Source organism: Giraffa tippelskirchi, chromosome 8 (assembly GCF_054371585.1).
Source record: "Giraffa tippelskirchi isolate mGirTip1 chromosome 8, T2T-mGirTip1v1.2.pri, whole genome shotgun sequence".
Taxonomy (NCBI): domain Eukaryota; kingdom Metazoa; phylum Chordata; class Mammalia; order Artiodactyla; family Giraffidae; genus Giraffa; species Giraffa tippelskirchi.
Window position 1 is genome coordinate 82,704,480 of NC_137282.1, and position 20,413 is coordinate 82,724,892.

A 20,413-nucleotide genomic window follows, 5' to 3' on the forward strand; every position below is an offset into this window, starting at 1 on the left:
TAAAATATCACTGCAAAGACTAAGAAGGGGAACAAGTGAACCTTTATAATGGAGAGCTCTGGTGAATACCGTCTTAATCAAGTGTTAATCAATCAATAGGAAAAGTGGGAAAAAAAAGGAAAACTGGTATTATGTGCCTCAATGTAATGCTCTATGAAGTTCACATCATTTATGTAATACTAGTTAAAACAGTATTACCCTGAATCTATAAATAAGGGGAAAATAAGACAAATTCAGAAACTGGGATATGTTACTAGTAACTTTCTGGTCCCTCCCTCCTAAATGTTAACATTTCAAAAGGGCAGTAAGACGTCTGTTCCATATTAAAGAGACAAACTAATGATGAATGTAGCTCATGAGCTATGACTGAATGTGGAGAAAAATGTAAAGAAAAACAGCTATGAAAGATGTGGGAGGCAATAATTTTAATATGGACTATACAATTAGAACATTATAAAATTATTCATTTTTTAGGTGTGGTAATAATACAGTATATAAGAGCTTAGGATATGGAAAGTGAAGGACTTAAGGATGAAAGTCATCATGTCTGCACAACTTACTTTCATAGAGGTCATGTGTATGTGTATACGTGTGTATGCACATGCTCAGTCCTATCTGACTCTTTGCAACCCCATGGACCGTAGTCCACCAGGTTCCTCTGCCCATGGGACTCTCCAGGCAAGAATACTAGAGTGGGTTGCCATTTCCTCCTCCAGGGGATCTTCCCCACCCAAGGATCACACTCGCATCTCCTACGTCTTCCTGCATTGGCAGGTGGGTTCTTTACTACTAGTGCTACCTGGGAAGCCCCCATATAGATCAAAACAGTGAGCAAATGAAGCAAAATGTTAACAGCTGGTAAATTTAGATAAAGGGTATATCAGTGTTTATCATGCTATTTTTTTCATTTTTCTGTGGATTTGAAAAACTCTCCAAAAAAAACCTTGGAGAAAAAAAAAGAAAACTCTTCCTTTTAAACTGTCTGCCTAAAGAATTTCTTGGTCATTGAAGAGCAAAGAAAACATGCTATCACTAGGATATCTGACCACAGCATGCTATCACTAGGATATCTGACCGCAGCAGTAACCCAGACACACAGACAACAGAAGCTGAAAAGGCTGAAAAGTGAGGTGTTATGTGAAGAAAATTTCTGCAGCTAAGTCAGTTGTGACATATGCAAACAGCAGTGTACAGTGTCTGAAGACTTAGCTTTTAGGCTGGGTCTCAGCACTTATTTAGGAGTTTAGATCTCAGGCAAATCGTAACAGCTCTTAGTTTCAATTTCCCCAAGAAGACAGTGAGAATAATACAGTTCTGAAAGTCTGTGTTCCCAAATGGCACTTGTGTCACTTATCAGACCAACAAAACTACTATGTAGATGTATTAAAAGGGTGGAGTATTTACAAACAGGGACACACTTTGAGATTTCTGGTTTCCTAGTCATAATATCTATAATGCCCGAGCATAATTTAAAACTCCAAGGAAAAACACAAGTTAAGGTGTCCTTTTCACTGAGAAACCAGTTTGCCTTATGTTTCAAACCATCCAACTTAAAAACAATAGGAAGCATCTCTAAGAAATGCTTCAAACATAAAATAGAATGTCATTTCTTCCAACATTCCTTACCTTCTAGAGATATTTTGAAGAGCGAGTAGTTTTAGTATACTGCATATAACTAATATAATTATGCCCACAAATGAAATGTCTGACAATAAGTTACATATTACCTAGCAATATTACCAGCAGCAGAGACAATAGAATTCTGTGACACTGAGGCAACTCTGTTCATTCCTTGTCCATCATGGCCCAAATCATACACCTGTGAATAAAAAATTATACCCACTTAAACATGATTATAAACTGTATACATTTTCAGTTCAGTTCAGTCGCTCAGTCGTGTCCGACTCTTTGCGACCCCATGAACCACAGCAGGCCAGGCCTCCCTGTCCATCACCAACTCCCGGAGTTTACCCAAACCCATGTCCATTGAGTCAGTGATGCCATCCAACCATCTCATCCTCTGTCGTCCCCTTCTCCTCCTGCCCCCAATCTTTCCCAGCATCAGGGTCTTCTCCAATGAGTCAACTCCTCGCATGAGGTGGCCAAAGTATTGGAGTTTCAGCTTCAACATCAGTCCTTCCAATGAACACCCAAGGCTGATCTCCTTTAGGATGGACTGGTTGGATCTCCTTGCAGTCCAAGGCACTCTCAAGAGTCTTCTCCAGCACCACAGTTCAAAAGCATCAATTCTGCGGCACTCAGCTTTCTTCACCGTCCAACTCTCACATCCATACATGACCACTGGAAAAACCACAGCCTTGACTAGACAGACCTTTGTTGGCAGAGTAATGTCTCTGCTTTTAAATATGCTATCTAGGTTGGTCATAACCTTCCTTCCAAGGAGTAAGCGTCTTTTAATTTCATGGCTGCAATCACCATCAGCAGTGATTTTGGAGTCCCCCAAAACTAAAGTCTGACACTGTTTCCACTGTTTCCCCATCTATTTCCCATGAAGTGATGGGACCAGACGCCATGATCTTAGTTTTCTGAACGTTGAGCTTTAAGCCAACTTTTTCACTCTCCTCTTTCACTTTCATCAAGAGGCTCTTTAGTTCTTCTTCACTTTCTGCCATAAGGGTGGTGTCATCTGCATTATCTGAGGTACAAATGATCTTTTAAATAAACTTTTCCTTTTTAGGAAAAAGTTTATGCTACTTCATATAGGTAGGAAAACATTCAGAGATTTACAATTTCATAAAATTAGGGCCCTAAGAAGTGGTTTGGGATTTTTTTTTTTTTAAAGCACAGACTTCATAAGAAAAGCCAAGAGTGACTAGGTCTTCTTTCTTAAAAACAAGGATGTTCTTCTGCTTTTATATGGTGGCAAAATGTTAATACTTGCCTGTATTACTCCTTTCTCAGATCGTGTATATAAAATATTTCTTGAATTATCAACTGCAATTTGAACAATAGGATCTAAAATAAAATGAAAAAAAAATCCCAGCAATTAACAAATCAAACACAGTAGCTGCTTACAGCAAATTAAAACTGCTGTCTTGTAGTTAAATCTTAGGAGAGTTGCACTAGAACAAAGCCAGGAAGCATTTAGGTCAGACCTCATGTGAAAAAAAAAAAAAAAGGCAAATATCAAATACTGTGACTGGGATAACAGCATCATAAATAAGTTTTTCTGTCTTCTAAATTAATTTTTTAAGCCAAACTAAAACCAAGTTTCAAATTATTCCTTCCTTTAACAAACATTTAACAAAAGTTTAATTTACTATATGCTAAAAACACATAAACTAGTTCTACCTGGTCTATTCCTTCAAGAAACTTCTAATATATCATTGTTTAAAATAAATAATTTAAAAATTCAGTCATATTAACATTTCAGGTGCTTTTATTTTACCTTAATGAAGCATTTTAAAATTACTTTACCTGACTATATCTCTCATTAAAAACTCAGATATATTCATTTTATGCTGGGAATTTCTTTTAGAGGGGGCAAAACATGTATTAAATGTCTGAATGTCTAACTCTCTCACATATAGACATGGCTGGCTTAAGTACACATAGCTGTAGTAGACACATGTTCTCAGGTGCTACATTTACAGGAATTTGGGACTAAAACTCATGCTGTCTCTGTTTTATCATCCCTTCTCCCTTTAAAAGACCATATAAATATACAACAAATTCAGAACTGTTTCAATTAAGAATGAGAATTTCTTTAAGAAAATGTTAGGTCAATAATTTGTTGAAATTTTTTGTTTGCCAAATTTATTTTCTACTTACCATCTTCTGAGAATGTGAACTGTAGTAATGAAGGAACAAGGAAAGAAAGTGGGCTCTTTGAGTGGTTTATTTTCCTACATCTTTGGCTAAACCAACCTGCTTCTGCCTTAGAAGAAAAAAATGAAAGAAGACTTGTAAATGTAGGTAGGTACTCCCATCACAGGAACTACTATATACCCATGTTTGCAAACATTCTCAAATCTTAGTGAAATACCAATAATTGTAAATAAAGACATACTACTTAAAGTAAGTACTGGGCTTAGTCCTGTAATTAAAAATTTTTTAATGTATTTAACTAAAATCACTGCTCTCAATTAAACCAGCTATGTCTATTCCAGCAACCTCAACACTGCTATGTTAGTGAACTCACTTTATCTTAAAAATTTCTATTTGAAAGCAGCAAGGAAATAATAGCCATAGTTTATAAGTGTCAAAAGTACATAGGATGGAGGTATTTTTATCTCTTCCCATTACTTCTAAATGGAAATTTAAAAAATAGCAGCCACCACCATCATAATCAAGGCTGTATATTGTCACCTTGCTTATTTAACTTATATGGAGAGTACATCATGAGAAACGCTGGGCTAGCAGAAGCACATGCTGGAATCAAGATTGCCGGGAGAAATATCAATAACCTCAGATATGCAAATGACACCACCCTTATGGCAGAAAGTGAAGAGGAACTAAAAAGCCTCTTGATGAAAGTGAAAGAGGAGCATGAAAAAGTTGGCTTAAAGCTCAACGTTTAGAAAACTAAGATCATAGCATCTGGTCCCATCACTTCATAGCAAATAGATGGGGAAACAGTGAAAACAGTGTCAAACTTTATTTTTTTGGGCTCCAAAATCACTGCTGATGGTGATTGCAGCCATGAAACTAAAAGACACTTACTCCTTGGAAGGAAAATTATGATCAACCTCGACTCTATATTAAAAACCAGAGACATTACTTTGCCAACAAAGGTCCATCTAGTCAAGGCTATGGTTTTTCCAGTGGTCATGTATGGATGTGTGAGTTGGACTATAAAGAAAGCTGAGCACCAAAGAATTGATGCTTTTGAACTGTGGTGTTGGAGAAGACTCTTGAGAGTCCCTTGGACTGCAAGGAGATCCAACCAGCCCATCCTAAAGGAGATCAGTCCTGGGTGTTCATTGGAAGGACTGATGTTGAAGCTGAAACTCCAATACTTTGGCCACCACTGGAAAAGACCTTGATGCTGGGAAGGACTGGGGGCAGGAGGAGGAGGGGATGACAGAGGATGAGATGGCTGGATCGCATCACTGACTCGATGGACATGAGTTTGGGTTAACTCCGGGAGTTGGTGATGGACAGGGAGGCCTGGTGTGCTGCGATTCATAGGGTCGCAAAGAGTCGGAGACAACTGAGCGACTGAACTGAACTGAACCATCATAATCTACAGTCAGCCCCTCAAATGATCGAGTTTTGCCATATTTAAATCTATAACAGAACCTTTTTGGATAGTGAACAAAACCAAGAGAAATTGGGTAAGGAAGAGATACAATGTAACATAAAAAACTAACCTCAGTTCTAATCCTATCTCTGCCATTAATTAGTTGTATGACTATATTTGTGTTGTCAGTTTCCTACCCTTTAATTTAAGAAAAAGGCAACAATATAGTTAAAGGAGGAAAAAAAAAGCAACTGGAGCAAAAACATTGCAGAGAAGGGAGAACACAAATGACCAAAAACACATGAAAAGATGCTCAACTCAGCTAGTAATAAAAAAACAAACAATTTTCTTCTGATAGGTCAAAGTTAGTAAGTTTGAAAATACCAGTGTTAAGAGTGAGGAGAGAGAGGAAAGGGATACAATCACAGATGCTGCTCAGCGTCTACAACTCATAATACGGAACAAGGAAAACATAAAAGTTGAAATACATACACATGACAACACAACTATTAGAATTCTAAGTCTCCACACTAGAAAATATCTACACATGTGTACAGGAGGCTTGCAGAAGAACACTTATTATGTCATTACTTGTGAAACATGTAATAAAAACCTAGAAGTCCATCAGGAAAAGAGCTGTTAAATAAATCATGTACATTCATTTAATGGACAACCATGCACCAATCACAAAGGGTAACATCTATCTATCTATCAGATACTGACAAGGAAAGACTTTCAAGACAAAATTAAATGAAAAAAGCCAATTATAGGGAATACCCTGGCAGGGCAGTGGTTAGAACTTGGGCACTTTCACTGCTGGGGTTGGTTTCAATCCCTGACTGGGGAACTAAGATCCTGCAAGCCATGCGACTTGGCAAAAAAACAATAAAGAAAAAAAGAAAAATGTCAATTATGAAACAAAACATAAGCAATGATCCAAGTAAAAACATACACAGAAGTACACTATATGTTTGTATATGTGCATACAGACACACAAATACATACACATAGATATTTTAAAACATATTTATAGGTATTCAAAGATGTTATGCATCATGTTCTACAAAAATATATAAATTGATAATGGCTGTTACCTCCGGGGAGAGGACTGGGTTTTATAGGTATAGTGTAGCCATGAAGGACTACAACTTAAACTGTATGTTTAACCACTTTACGTAAGAATATATTAATGTACTTATATAATTAGAAAATAAAGACAGAAGCTTATCAATCCTTACCCCATCAAGAGGGAGGAAAAAAAAATGTTTATAAATGCCAGACTTACTTGATATGCTACTTCATATAAACAGCCATCCTTTCCAGCCAAGAAAATTCTGCCATTATCGGTGGAAGTTATTGTTAAAAGGTAAGTATTATCAGTAGGAAGAGAATATAAGGGATCTGGAAGCAACTGCATTCCACCACACATACTGTCATTGAGAACTCCAGAACCTATTTTTTTTAAAGGAAGAATATAGGAATCACTTTACGAACTCTTTAAAAGTTTAACACAATCAGTGTGTTGTCTTCAGAACTGATGTTCTTACTGAATTCATGATATGCTAGAAAATTTCAAAAATGTATGTAAAATGTACATTTTAAAATGACTATAGTCTTATATGAACAATTTTATAATTCATGTTAAAACAGAATCTTCAATATGTATGTATCAGTTCATATACATATATAAAATATATAGCATATATATATAGAAAACATAGTAAAACATCAAACAAAAAAACTAAACCAAAGTATTAAATTTTGTAAAAAAAAAAAAAAAAGCCTAGGGATATGGCAGTAATAATCATTAATTATTTTTTCATCTCTTACCCTCCCAATATTCATTCATTGGAGTCTCCAAAATTCAACATTATTTTACCTAAAATGTTACTAGAATGCAAAAGAAACCACTGAATGTTTTTGCAATAAATTAATTGATAGCATCTTACTTTAAGGGAAAGAATAATGTATACCTCTGTGTTCCATATGTTAAAATGGCCACTTAAAGTAAAAAAAGAAATTGAAGGCATTATTGAAAAATTACTAGTGGCAACTATTTCTCTTCTATTACTTTTCTTTTATATTGGACATTTTAGAAAGGTACATTAATATGGTAAATAATCCAAAATAATTTTTTTGTGGAGTTACTAATCTGAAAGATATTATATCTATAGGGAAGTATTATTTTCCTAAGAGCAAATAGCTCAGAAAGTTAACTTACTGAAAAAAATTAATTTTCAATTATAACATTAAATTGGGCAACATATTTTTATTTAAAAAAACACAACATGTGAGTTGCTATACCTGTTTGCAAATTAGTATAGCTGAGTCCAAGAATCACTATATCCACAGGGGTTGCCAAAACCAGGAGGTGTCGTACATGCGGTTGAAAGATGCCTAAGATAAAGTAAACATGAGTTAGGGACTGTTTTCTGGAAAATACCCAACATTTAAGTATTAACAGAATATGGTTACTTTTAATATGAACAAAGAGTTGGACACAACTCAGTGATGAAATAACACAATAGATTAGTACATGAAAAGTGTGAACTTAATTTAATGTTGATGCTAAAACATTACTGTGATCATTTAAATAAGCAAATAGTTAAAAACAACTTAGAAACTAATACTATAGTATTAATGATATTTAAAATGAGGGTTACATTATAAAACAGTTTAGGTTTATTAAAATTAAAAATTTCTACTTCTATATTCATGTTCATAGCACTATTCACAAAACCCAAATGGTGGAAACAACTCAAGTGACTGTCAATTGATAAATGGATAAACAAAATGTAGTATGTATATATATAGTGGAATATTACTAGGCCTTAAAAAGGAAATTCTGATATATGCTCCACTAGTGATGAACCTTGAGGACATCATACTAAGTGAAACAAGCCAGTTACAAAAAGATAATACTACATAATTCCACCCATATGAAGTTTGTGGAATAGTCAAATTCATAGACACAGAAGAGAGTTTATAGATCAAATGAGTTTCAGTATCACAGCCAGATAAATTCACAGATTCAGAGAAGGCATTAAACCAAGCACAAAATATTAAAATGTTAATTCATGCTAAACTACTGTTTAAGGTTAAAAAGTCTGGAGTGGTATGAATGGTACGTGTAATTATCACTCTCCATACTACAATATCCAAAAATTAGTGTGTCACTGAGAAGAATAAAAGCAAATGTATCTTATGTTATGATAATGGTCATCTCTTTATATGTATTCATTTGGGTGTTAAATGTCAGAAAAGATAACAAAGCTTCTACCATCACTTGGTTTTACTTTCACTGATGAATACCAAGGGGGACAAAGGTCACAATTTTGTGTTTCAAGATTCACATCAATAAAGCTGAAGAACAGATCTTTTACTTAATGACTTCAAATATACCCAATATTTCAGAATTTACACCTTTGCTGTCATATCAAAGACCATGCAATTTCAATTTTATACTGAAAATTACATTTGAGTAGAACAAAATTTTACTATTTAAGATGGACAATTAATATTTTTATGATAGAGGGCAGGAACAGCTGTTGACTTTCATATGAACAAGCTTTTCAATGAAGAAACAAAATACAGAAACATACAGCACAGTAAAGGCTGCTATAAAATTCTATGTAAGGGAAATACATGTCCAATGCAATCACATAAAAACAGTGCATAAAACTGCACGCTTATATTTACGTGAATTAGTATCATTTCAAAATGGCTATATTTTAAATGACTACACTTCAAAAATTCCTACTAGGGTCTTGTAAACAAGTAAATCTCATCTATTATTTCCTTCTGTAGGGAGATGTATTTTAAAGAGATGTATATTAAATTTAAATCAATCAATTCTGCTTGTCAGTAGCTATGATAAAAGACCTAGCGTACTGAAGATGAAATTTGTTTCAGGTTAAACAATGCTTGTGAATTTTCTTAGGATTTATTCAGTACTCTGTTCTCAAGTCATGGGCTACCAGGACTAAAAAAATACACAGACTAAAAATGGTTTTTACATTATATTCAGTAATTAGTAAAAAATGTATAATGCAAAAAACTTCAGGTAAATCAAGAAAGACTAACAAAAAGATAAAATTCAAGAATTTAACAATTTTGTAGGCAGACTCACTTATACTATAAACTGAGTAAACTGTTAAATATTCCTAATCACTTTTTATATTTCTAATTAGAAGTAATTCAGAACAAAACTTCAATAGGAAATTTAGTAACTAAAATATGATCTCCAACAGTCCTAAAACATGTGGAATCCAAGGATATACAAACATAATTTCATCTTTCTATTTTTAATTCTTACCAGGTTTTGGTTTCACAAGCCCCACAGCAAGAATAGTCTCACTAAGCCCATCAAAATAGGCAAGGTCTCCTCTGTCAACATTAGAAGAAAAACATGTTACACATAAAGAAAAGGTTTTATCTTATAATACTCTTTAAAACTATAGAATATATACATATACAAAAAAGATTACAGAACCAGCAAACAGAACTGTTTCAGTTTCAAGACCTAGGCACACAGGTCTGCCTAAAGCTACACATAAACCATGAAAAGGGGGAATGCTGGTTTCCATTCCAAATATCCTCCCCAGGTTTGCAAGTCTCCAGTAACAGCAATCTACTGCTGTGGCAGGGGCAAGACCCTCTCAGAATACACAGTAAGGCTGAACCAGACTTTCCATGTGGGCAAGGACTACGCTTATCTTATTCAACACTGTTCAAGCACACAATGGTGTCTGATCCATGATAAGCTCAATGTAGTTGTTAAATGGGTATGTTAGATGTCAATGGAAATATAAAACTTTTCATTAACATGAAAACCCTCTATAACTAAACTATTCTTACATCTATATATTTTGTAATTTTTTTTTAGGTTTTCTTGAAGAGATCAATGCCTAAATGAAGAGGTTCCATTCTTTACTGCAAAAATGAATACGTATGTGTAACATAGCAAACTGGGACAACGTGCATGATACATGAAGAATAATCACAATATTATATCACTATTATGACATATACCATTTCAACAATAAAAATAGCTAGGAAAAGTTTAAAGAAAAAAAAAAACCCAGCCAATAAATTGGTTAACTTGCAAGTTCTCAAGTAGTGTCAGTTTTGATTCAATGACACTGTATGTGTGTTTCTAACAAGTACATTAATTACTTAGGAGCAAGAGTAACAACTATATATACAGAACTTCATCTGGTTATCTCGCCCCTCACCTAAAGATAATATGATGGAGAAATGGAAGACAAAACTTTTTTCCAAATAGCCAAGAGTAAAACCATCAGATCAGGGCTTCCCTGGTGGCTCAGTGGTAAAGAATCCATCAGCCGATACAGGAGACACAGGTTCGATCCCTGATCTGGGAAGATCGCACATGCCACGGAGCAACAAAGCCTGTGCACCACAATGACTGAGCCTGTGCTCTGAGCCTGGGAGTGGCAACTACTGAGCCCAGGTGCCGCAACCACTGCAGCCCGCATGCACCAGAGCCTGTGCTCTGCAACAAGAGAAGCCACTGCAATGAGAAGCCCGCATACTGCAACTAAAGAAGGCCCCGTTCCCCGCAACTAAAGAAAAGGCCCTTGAAGCAATGCACAGCCAAAAAAAAAAAAAAAAGCAGATCAATAAACTTTATTTAAGCCAGAATGCCTTGGGCCTTCACTCAGACCCTTTTATACACATTTAATTTACACAAGGTCAAGCCCACAGAATAACAAAACTGCTAAGATAAACTAACATCCTGGCACTCCACATAGATATGCAGGGAAAACAGGTCTTTCAAAATGTCAAATCAAAAAAAATTAATAAAGTCACACCATCTCTCAAAGAATCACTGACAGACTATCTTTACTACAGGGTATCAGTTTGGGAAACATACTCCTACTCAGAGTGGTACCCAGATCCCCAGCATCACCTGGGAGTTTGTTACAAATGCAGATCCCTAGGTCTTACTCAGAATGACCGTAACATAATCCATATTTTAACCCCATCCCCAGGTAGTATGTATACTGAGAAGCACTGACTTGGATCAAAGATAAGCCAGGCAGCTTCTAAAGAGTAGACTACTAGTTGCAATAATGATAATTTAAATTCTAATCATGCTAAAGCAAACCAGCCATAAATACATACCCATCTTCGTAGTTCCACATGAATATGTCACTGTCGATGGTGAGCCAAGCTCTATTGATGGGAGGGAACACGCCCATCATGCAGTTGCACTGCATGTCTGAGGTGGTGTGGATGTAAGGCAGAATGATTTCAACCCTTCTTCCTTAAACTCATTTCAAAAGATTTTGTTTTAAAATCATATAAAACCACATAGTTAAAAAACCATGACCTATTCATTCTTCAATAGAAAGAGCAAATAAAACATCTTTATTTCCAAAGAGTTTAATGAAAGCCATAGTGTATGACAGAAATACTTATAGTTTATTATTTCTAAATAAGGCTACCTGACTATTTAAAATATGCACAAAATAACAAATGTAATGTTTTGCCATTACTAACTTTAAAAAAATATTGATTGTAATATTGAGCTGACATTAAAAACTGCTTTACTGCACCAGTTTTTCCAACTGTATGAGAGAGTGATAAAAAACAAAAAACACTTGGTAAGCTAAAGTCATAGCTAGGTGACAATCTATACGCAATCCTCATAAAAACTGAAAAATAGACCAAGATTTATGTAATTATATGACAATTAAACAACTGAAAACAAAATCGTTTTCTAATTAAAGGAAATATTTCTTGTATTAACAGAGGATTAAAGAATATTAAGAAACTAAGAAGAGAAGAGTGAAAGATAAGATGTATTATATATTTAGTAACACATTTTACCAAGTCTCATGGAGACAATGAAAATTAAAGGGAAAATATCAATTAGATTTTACTAGATTTTTCTATTTATTTTTACATTTTCCATAATTTTTCTTTTCTATGTCACACTGTATTGAAGCATGAAACCCTTTCACCCTCAATAGATTAACATACTTTTGAAAGTCTTAAATTTTTTATATAGGATCTTGATGTCTTTATCATGTGAGTTACAGATTGATTTTTATAAAAGCTTCCTAGCAAATAACTCTATAGTCCTTTCATAGGGTATGCTACACTTTAAGAAAAGCAAATAAAATCTTACTTTTAGAAGATAAATCTCCTCTAACTTCTCAGTCTATGAAGAGGGCATTAGTACTTCAGTTTCTTATACCCTTAGGTGTAGATTCTTATTGTAATCCTTGGAAATGCAATCACTAATAAACTAAGACACCTGTAGGTGTGAAAACACACCAAAAATTTTTGGGGGGTATTTTCAGAAGGAAATACCTGGAATTTTTTGCTTAAATATTTTCAGAGCCACTTCCCAGTTTTAAATGTTAAAATAGGAGGGAAAAAAATAACCCATTGATCTTTGAGCTGAAAAAGCATGGTAGTAAAAACTTCCTTTCCCCACCCTACTTAATAGGAAAGTATCACCTTACCATATGTCATTCAAAAATGCAGAATTAATTGTAAACAATTCACTCTCTTCAATGTCCCTGAACAATTAAAATGTGACTCAATTTTCAACGTTCAATTTTATTATGAAATTTTCTAGGCACATGACAAACTACTTATGTACTTAAAAGTATTTTAAATAAACTCCTTACATGAACTTGTACACAAAACACTAATTAGACACAAAACAAGAACTGTAATAATGAGAATACTAATTTTTAAATATTTTAAATAGTTAACACAAAGGAATAGGATACGTCCAAACTGTTCAACAAGTTCAGGTGGGAGAGGAACTCTTCGGATGGAACTAATGTCTGGAAGGTTGGGTACTGACAGCAAGCCAGGTCCTTGCAGGGGATAATCCATATCTGACATGCCAGAAACAGTGGGATTATCTACAAAAAATAAAACGAGAAACAAACCATTTATTTAAAATAATAACATACTGGGCATCAAATGGGCAAGCAGAAGTACTGCAGGCTACAAAAATAAAATTGTGTGTCTGGTGGTTCTAAAGGTATATAGAGAAAAAAGAAGTTCTGATCTGACACAAAGGAGGCCTAAGGAATTCCAGTGTTGAGATGGGGTGCAATTACTGGTTTCAACACTGAAAAGAAAGACTTGTCTCCATAAGAAATGGTTAGTTCAATAATTTATAGTGTTTTTCTATTATTTTACTAATCTGAAATGGGAAAAAAATTATAAAACTGCTTTACAGATAAAAACTATGGACAAACAAAATACTGACTGGGGAAAAAAACAGCATTTCCTTTCCCATTTAAAAACAACCCATGCCTTTTCCCATCACGCATTCCCCCACCTCCTCGTGCGTGCATGCTCAGCTGCATCCGACTCTGTAACCCCACAGACTGTAACGTGCCAGGATCCTCTGTCCATGGGATTCTCCCTGCAAGAATACTGGAGTGGGTTGTCATGCCCTCCTGCAGGGAATCTTCCCAACCAAGAAATCGAACCCAAGTCTCCTGTCATTGCAGGCGGATTTTTTATCCACTGAGTCACCTGGGAAGCCCCATCCCCTTCACCAATACAGACACACCTCAGAGATGTCGTGGGTTTGGTTCCAGACCACTGCAATAAAATGAACATCCCCAGAAGGCGAGTTTCATAAATTTTTTGATTTTCCAGTGCATGTAAATTATGTTTACACTATACTGGAGTTGAAGCATGCAACAGTATTGTTTAAAAAAAAAGCAATGTATACACCTTAACTTAAAAAATACTCTATTACTAAAATATGCTAACCATCATCTGAGCACAAACCAATTGTAAAAACACAAAAACAAAAATCCGGTATCTGCAAAGTGTACTAAAACAAAGACCAATAAAATGAGGTATGTCTGTAATATCACCAAAGCTGTATTTTATTGGGGGTGGGGGGAGGAATCAGACTATTCTATGAACTGTCCTCAACTGGCAACTTTTCTCTTCCTCTAAAGCCCAGACACTAAGGGCAGGAGTGGGATGGTCTATTCCCTCCTAGTCCTGAACAAGGTGTTTTAGATCTGACTGATCATCTATTTTCTGCCTCGCTAAAGTACAAAGATGTTGGGGGGAAATGACATATAAAACAATTTTATGAAAAATTTAAAAATTTATACAACTGGAGAACAAATTCAGTCAATCCCTATGTATTGAGTATCTGCTTCAAAAATTGCCAGTAATATGCCTGGTCATGTTTTATATATATCAGTCCTGTCCACTTCTTCCCTAACGTATTTTTTGAAGCAAACTGCAGACATTCTATTTAATATTAAAACATAATTTTTTGAGACACTATTTTTTAATTTAAAAAAGTTTTTTTTTACTTTTGAACACCAAAAACATTCTGTGATTGGGGTGTAGCCAATTAACAAGGTTGTGATAGCTTCAGGTGAACAGTGAAGGGACTCAGCCACACATTACATGTAGAACACTGTGCATGTTAAATGGCAGTGGAAAACAAAGAATGGAATTGTGAAAGCCTACAGAAAGAAAGTGATATTTAATGAAGCTTGGAAGAACAGCTTATTAGGCAAAGAAGAACATTCTAGAAATCATGATGAACATGAAAAATGAAAGAGAGGGGTCTCTTATTATAGTAAATGTGTTAAATTCAGTATAACTGGAACAAGGATGTAAAGAATAGGATGGAAGATTTGGTTATAGAGGTAGATGTATGTAAAGGTGGACAGGTTGGACTGCGGTGAGATATGAAGAGAAGACGAGAAGACATGCACTGTTTTCATTGTTTTCTTTCAGAAATAAGGAGGTCAAAGGGAGTGGTGCTGTTCAAAATGAGAGCTGCTAACAGGTCACTCAGTTCTTACAAGACAAGCCCACTGGTGAGTAGCTGTCGGGAATAAACACTCCTTGCTTTATTCCTGTCTTTTCTCTGATTAAGTCAATGAATTTTATTAAACTGCAGGAGCTGTCTTTTAGGTTTATATTGCAAATATTGTCACTGTTAAGTTGCCAAGTGGGGTGTGACTCCTTTGTGATCCCATTGACTGTAGCCTGCCAGGCTCCTCTGTCCATGGGATTTCTCAAGAGCACTGTAGTGGGTTGCTATTTCCTTCTCCAGAGGATCTTCCCAACCCAGAGATCAAACCCTCATCTCCTGCACTGGCAGGTGGATTCTTCATCACTGAGCCACCTGGGAATTACCCTGCTTAGACTATCTCGGTTCATGCTTACCAAAACCTTGTGCTTATCTTATTTTCTCTCCTCTACTTTTCTCCAATTTCCACCTCACACAGGGGTCACTTCTTTTCTAGCAACTTGTGTGAGTCTATGTGCCTTGAGGAGCCTGACCTTAATTTAAAACCATTAAACAGAATATTGTACAGACACCTGTCTTTTGTTGGCACAAAATCTGCCCTACCCTCCCTGTTCACTTGTCATCACTTTTCCCTGTTCCCTTCCTTCATTCCGCTTGTAGTTTTTTCATACCCTTCAGCATTTCATATTACAGTAACGCTACACATAACAAGGCATATCTTTCAGCGAACATAGTAAATTTCCAAATTAACTTCGTTTGCTCTTCGGTTTTACTCCGATAGTGACACGAGATATTAACAAAGATGAAACTTGGATCAGGTGACCCTCCTCACCCAGTCTTGGCGACAAACACCTGGAGGTAGTGAGAAGCTCATTAAGGTTAAGATATTTGCCTCTTTCTGCCTCAAATGGGGGCTTGCTTCTCGTTCCCAATCTCTCAATTGTCTGTGATGAAGGGTGAGAGAAGGAAAAAATTGAAAATGGGCTCTTTCCCCCCTTTAGGGCTTCTCTTGTGGCTCAGACAGTAATGAGTCTGTCTGCAATGAGGGAGACCCCGGGCGGGTTGAGTCCTGGGTTGGGAAGATACCCTGGAGATGGGAATGGCAGCCCACACGAGCGCCCTAAATCTCAGGATGTCTTCGCCCATTCACCTTGGGGATGGGGCCTATTTATGGAGTCAGATGAGAGTCCTTTGGGCTGAGAAACAGTCACCAACCGGGCAACGATCACTCACTTGGAGCAGACACCATGAGCAGCTCGGAAAGGTCCGGGTACATGCGGTCTTCTTGCAACTGACGGTCGATGAGCCGCCCCGCATTTTCCAAAGCTTCCTGCAGGGCTGCGGCCGACGTGGAGGCCGGCATCGCCGACCCCAGCAAAGAAGACGGCATATCGAAAACTGAAGACAACAGCGACCGGAGAAAGTCAAGAAGCAAGGAGAAATAAGAGAAAACCCAAGACGCTAGCTCAGCCCCAAAGCTTAGAGCGCGCGCGCCAAGCGAGCGCCCCGGCGCCAGTGCATGACGCACTTCCGGTTCATCGGGTGGGGAATTTGAAGCCTGCATTTGGCAGCTGGGAAGGGGAAGCTGTTAGAGGGGGTGGCGTTAGGGGTGGAGCTAAGTGAGAGGAAGGTGGCTGTTTGGGGAGGAGGAGGGGGGAAGTCGGTGTTGTCTCGTAGGAAGGGAGAGACGGAGGTGGAAGGGAAAAGGGGAGGGCCTGGGGAAGGGGAGGGAGGGGACGGGGGTCTGTAGGGGTGGAGAGGAAGGTGGGGTGGAGGGGCCGGGTGAGTGGGAGACGTTAATGCGGGTACTGCGCAGACTTGCTCGGGTTCTGATGGGTTCAGCGCGCGCTTGGATCCGGGTGCCTCGAGCTTCGGGGAGCGGAAATACGCAACAGCACCTATTTGAGTCTCGTGTCAATTTGTTTGGTGCTCCAAGTAACTTCGGACTTCCCAGGTGGCTCAGACGGTAAAAGCGTCTGCCTACAATGCAGGAGACCCCGGTTCGATCCCTGGATTGGAAAGAGCCCCTGGAGAAGGAAATGGCAATCCAGTCCAGTACTCTAGCCTGGAAAATCCCATGGACGGAGGAGCCTGGTAGGCTACAGTCCATGGGGTCGTAGAGTCGGACACGACTGAGCAACTTCACTACCAAATAACTTCTGAAAGTGTATAGGAATTGGTAACCGTTACACATAAAACAAATTTTCTCTACATTTCTAATGGGCTTTGGTGTAAATCAGGCTTTCTAGTTCCGTGTCGCTGCCAGTTGATTTTGTGGTACGTTACTGTGAAAATTTATGTTTACGAAATCTTCACTGGGTGCAGAGATCTGATTCCTTGCTTTATTTCTCATTGCAGAGGGGAAGTATATGATTCTAATTCACTGTTTCATCCCCAGCACACAGTAGAAGGACCGGTATAGAATAGGCCACCCAACACGCTTTCCTAGTAGCTCATATGGTAAAGCATCCGCCTGCAATGCTTAAGACCTGGGTTCGATCCCCGGGTTGGGAAAATCCCTTGGGGAAGGAAATGTCAACCCACTCCAGTATTCTTGCTTGGAGAATCCAACGCACAGGGGAGCCTGACGGACTACAGTCCATGGGGTCACAAAGAGTCTGACACGACGCGGCGAGTAACAACACACACCCAACATGTCATCTACAGCAGTGGGATTCTTAATTTGCCTCAGGCATTGTACCTGTGCTGGGAATATCAAACTGAAACAACTTTCGTGTTCTCATGGAAACTCTCCTGTCCTCATGCAAGGACACAGAGGCAAAAAACCTGAGTGCATCACTTTGTTTTCTATAGAATATGTATTAACTGAAGTAGACGGGTAGGAAAAGAAAGATACACCCGTCTGAATGCAGAGTGCCAAAGAACAGCAAGGAGAGAGAAAAAAGCCTTCATAACTGAACTATGCCAAGAAGTAGAGGAAAACAATAGAATGGGAAAGACTAGAGATGTCTTCAAGAAAATTACAGATATATTTAATGCAAAGATACATTTCATACATTTCATGCATTATTTTGCATTTCATGCAAAATTACAGGGAACATTTCATGCAGAGATGGGCTCCATAAAGGACAGAAATGGTATGGACCTAACAGAAGCAGAAGATATTAAGAAGAGGTGGCAAGAATACAAAAAAGATCTTCGCGACCCAGGTAATCACGATGGTGTGATCACTCACCTAGAGCCAGACATCCTGGAATGTGAAGTCAAGTGGGCATTAGAAAGCATCACTATGAACAAAGCTAGTGGAGGTGATGGAATTCCAGTTGAGCTATTTCAAATCATAAAAGATGATGCTGTGAAAGTGCTACACTCAATATGCCAGCAAATTTGGAAAACTCAGCAGTGGCCACACGACTGGAAAAGGTCAGTTTTCATTCCAATCCCAAAGAAAGGCAATGCCAAAGAATGCTCAAACTACCGCACAATTGTACTCATCTCACATGCTAGCAAATAATGCTCAAAATTCTCTAAGCAAGGCTTCAACAGTACTTGAACCAAGAACTTCCAGATGTTTAAACTGGATTTAGAAAAGGCAGAGGAACCAGAGATCAAACTGCTGATATCCATTGGATTATCAAAAAAGCAAGAGAGTTCCAGAAAAACATCTATTTCTGCTTTATTGACTATGCCAAAGCCTTTGACTGTGTGGATCACAATAAACTGGAAAATTCTGAAAAAGATGGGAATATCAGATCACCTGACCTGTCCTGTGAGAAATCTGTATGCAGGTAAAGAAGCAATAGCTAGGCTTCAACAGTATGTGAACTGAGAACTTCTAGCTATAAAAGCTGGTTTTAGAAAAGGCAGAGGAACCAGAGATCAAACTGCCAACATCCAGCTGGATCATAGAAAAAACAAGGAAATTCCAGAAAAACACTTACTTCTGCTACATTGACTACGCTAAAGCCTTTAACTGTGTGGATCACAAAGTGATGGGATTACCAGCCCACCTTACCTGCCTCCTGAAAAACCTGTTTGCAGGTCAAGAAGCAACAGTTAGAACTGAACATGGAAGAATGGATTGGTTCCAAATTGGGAAAGGAGTATGTCAAAGCTATATATTGTCACCCTGCTTATTTAACTTCTATGCAGAGTACATCATGCCAAATATTGTGGGCTGGATGAAGCACAAGCTGGAATCAAGATTGCTGGGAGAAGTATCAATAACCTTAGATATGCAGATGACACTATTCTTGTGGCAGAAAGCAAAGAGGAACTAAACAGCCTCTTTATGAAGATGAAAGAGGAGAGAGAAAAAGCTGGCTTAAAACTCAACATTCAAAAAAACTAAGATCATGGTATCTGGTCCCATCACTTCATGGCAAATAGATGGGGAAACAATGGAAACATTGTTTATTTTCTTTATGCTTTATTTTTTTGGGCTCCAAAGTCACTTTGGATGGTGACTGCAGCCATGAAATTAAAAGATGCTTACTCCTTGGAAGAAAAGCTATGACAAACTTAGACAGCATATTAAAAAGCAGACAATACTTTGCCAACAAAGGTCCGCCGAGTCAAAGCTATGGTTTGACTATTGAGAGAGTATGTATGTGAGAGTTGGACCATAAAGAAAGCTGAACACTGAAGAACTGATGCTTTTGAACAGTGTTGCTGGGTCTTTCCTAGTAAGTCAGCTTTTTGCATCAGGTGGCCAAATTATTGGAGCTTCAACTTCAGCATCAGTCCTTCCAATGAATATTCAGGGTTGATTTCCTTTAGGATTGACTGATTTGGTATCCTTGCAGTCCAAGGGACTTTCTAGAGTCTTCTCCAACACCATAGTTTGAAAGCATCAATTCTTTGGCGCTCACCCTTCTTCATGGTCCAACTCTCACATCCGTACATGACTACTGGAAAAACCATAGCTTTGACAAGACGGACCTTTGTCAGCAAAGTGATGTCTCTGCTTTTTAATACAATGTCTAGGTTTGTCATAGCTTTTCTTCCAAGGAGCAAGTGTCTTTTAATTTCATGGTTGCAGTCATGGGAAAGATTGAGAGCAGGAGGAAAAGGGGCAACAGAGGATGAGATGGTTGGACAGCTCAATGGACATGAGTTTGAGCAAACTCCAGGAGATGGTAAAGGACAGGGAAGCCTGGCGTCCTGCAGTTCATAGGCTTGCAAAGAGTCGGACAAGACTTAGTGACTGAACAACAAAGGAGCTTATTTCTCATTGGCAAAAATGTGTTGATTGTAATTGTTCTTATTTTGATTATAAAGATGTGTTTGAGCCTAGTTATAATGATTTCAAATTCATGGTCCCAAATCGCAGTTATATTTGCACCAACTCAATAAGCTTTCATCCTGTATGCCACACTGAAGATTCCACATGCTGCAACTAAAAGACCCAGTGCAGCCAAATAAATAAAAATTAGAAATTTAAAAAGTAACTTACTTAA

General features: G+C 37.5%; 2 protein-coding genes across 6 annotated transcripts in view; one reads left to right on the top strand and one right to left on the bottom strand.

The window, feature by feature from the left end:
• The window catches only part of NUP155 (nucleoporin 155), a 54,742-nt gene extending 38,232 nt beyond the window's left edge, over positions 1–16,510 (bottom strand). For 2 of the 4 annotated variants that reach the window (XM_081522025.1, XM_081522023.1), the window contains exons 1-9: positions 16,227–16,510; positions 12,973–13,110; positions 11,351–11,447; positions 9,519–9,589; positions 7,508–7,600; positions 6,489–6,655; positions 3,793–3,898; positions 2,903–2,976; positions 1,728–1,819 (exon numbers count right to left, since the gene is read on the bottom strand). In XM_081522025.1, the coding sequence (XP_081378151.1) occupies positions 1,728–1,819; positions 2,903–2,976; positions 3,793–3,898; positions 6,489–6,655; positions 7,508–7,600; positions 9,519–9,589; positions 11,351–11,447; positions 12,973–13,110; positions 16,227–16,383 (995 nt within the window). In that variant the 5' untranslated portion in view covers positions 16,384–16,510. Of the gene's footprint in view, positions 1–1,727; positions 1,820–2,902; positions 2,977–3,792; positions 3,899–6,488; positions 6,656–7,507; positions 7,601–9,518; positions 9,590–11,350; positions 11,448–12,972; positions 13,111–13,535; positions 13,623–16,226 lie in introns of all 4 variants that reach the window. The other 2 variants (XM_081522022.1, XM_081522024.1) reach the window with 2 other exon arrangements.
• A 35-nt stretch (positions 16,511–16,545) lies between these two features.
• WDR70 (WD repeat domain 70) overlaps positions 16,546–20,413 on the top strand; it is a 320,625-nt gene continuing 316,757 nt past the window's right edge. Inside the window, exon 1 of one of the 2 annotated variants that reach the window (XM_081522027.1) lies at positions 16,546–17,087. In XM_081522027.1, coding sequence (XP_081378153.1) covers positions 16,979–17,087 — 109 coding nt within the window. In that variant the 5' untranslated portion in view covers positions 16,546–16,978. The remainder of the gene's footprint in view (positions 17,088–20,413) is intronic. The other variant, XM_081522028.1, reaches the window with a different exon arrangement.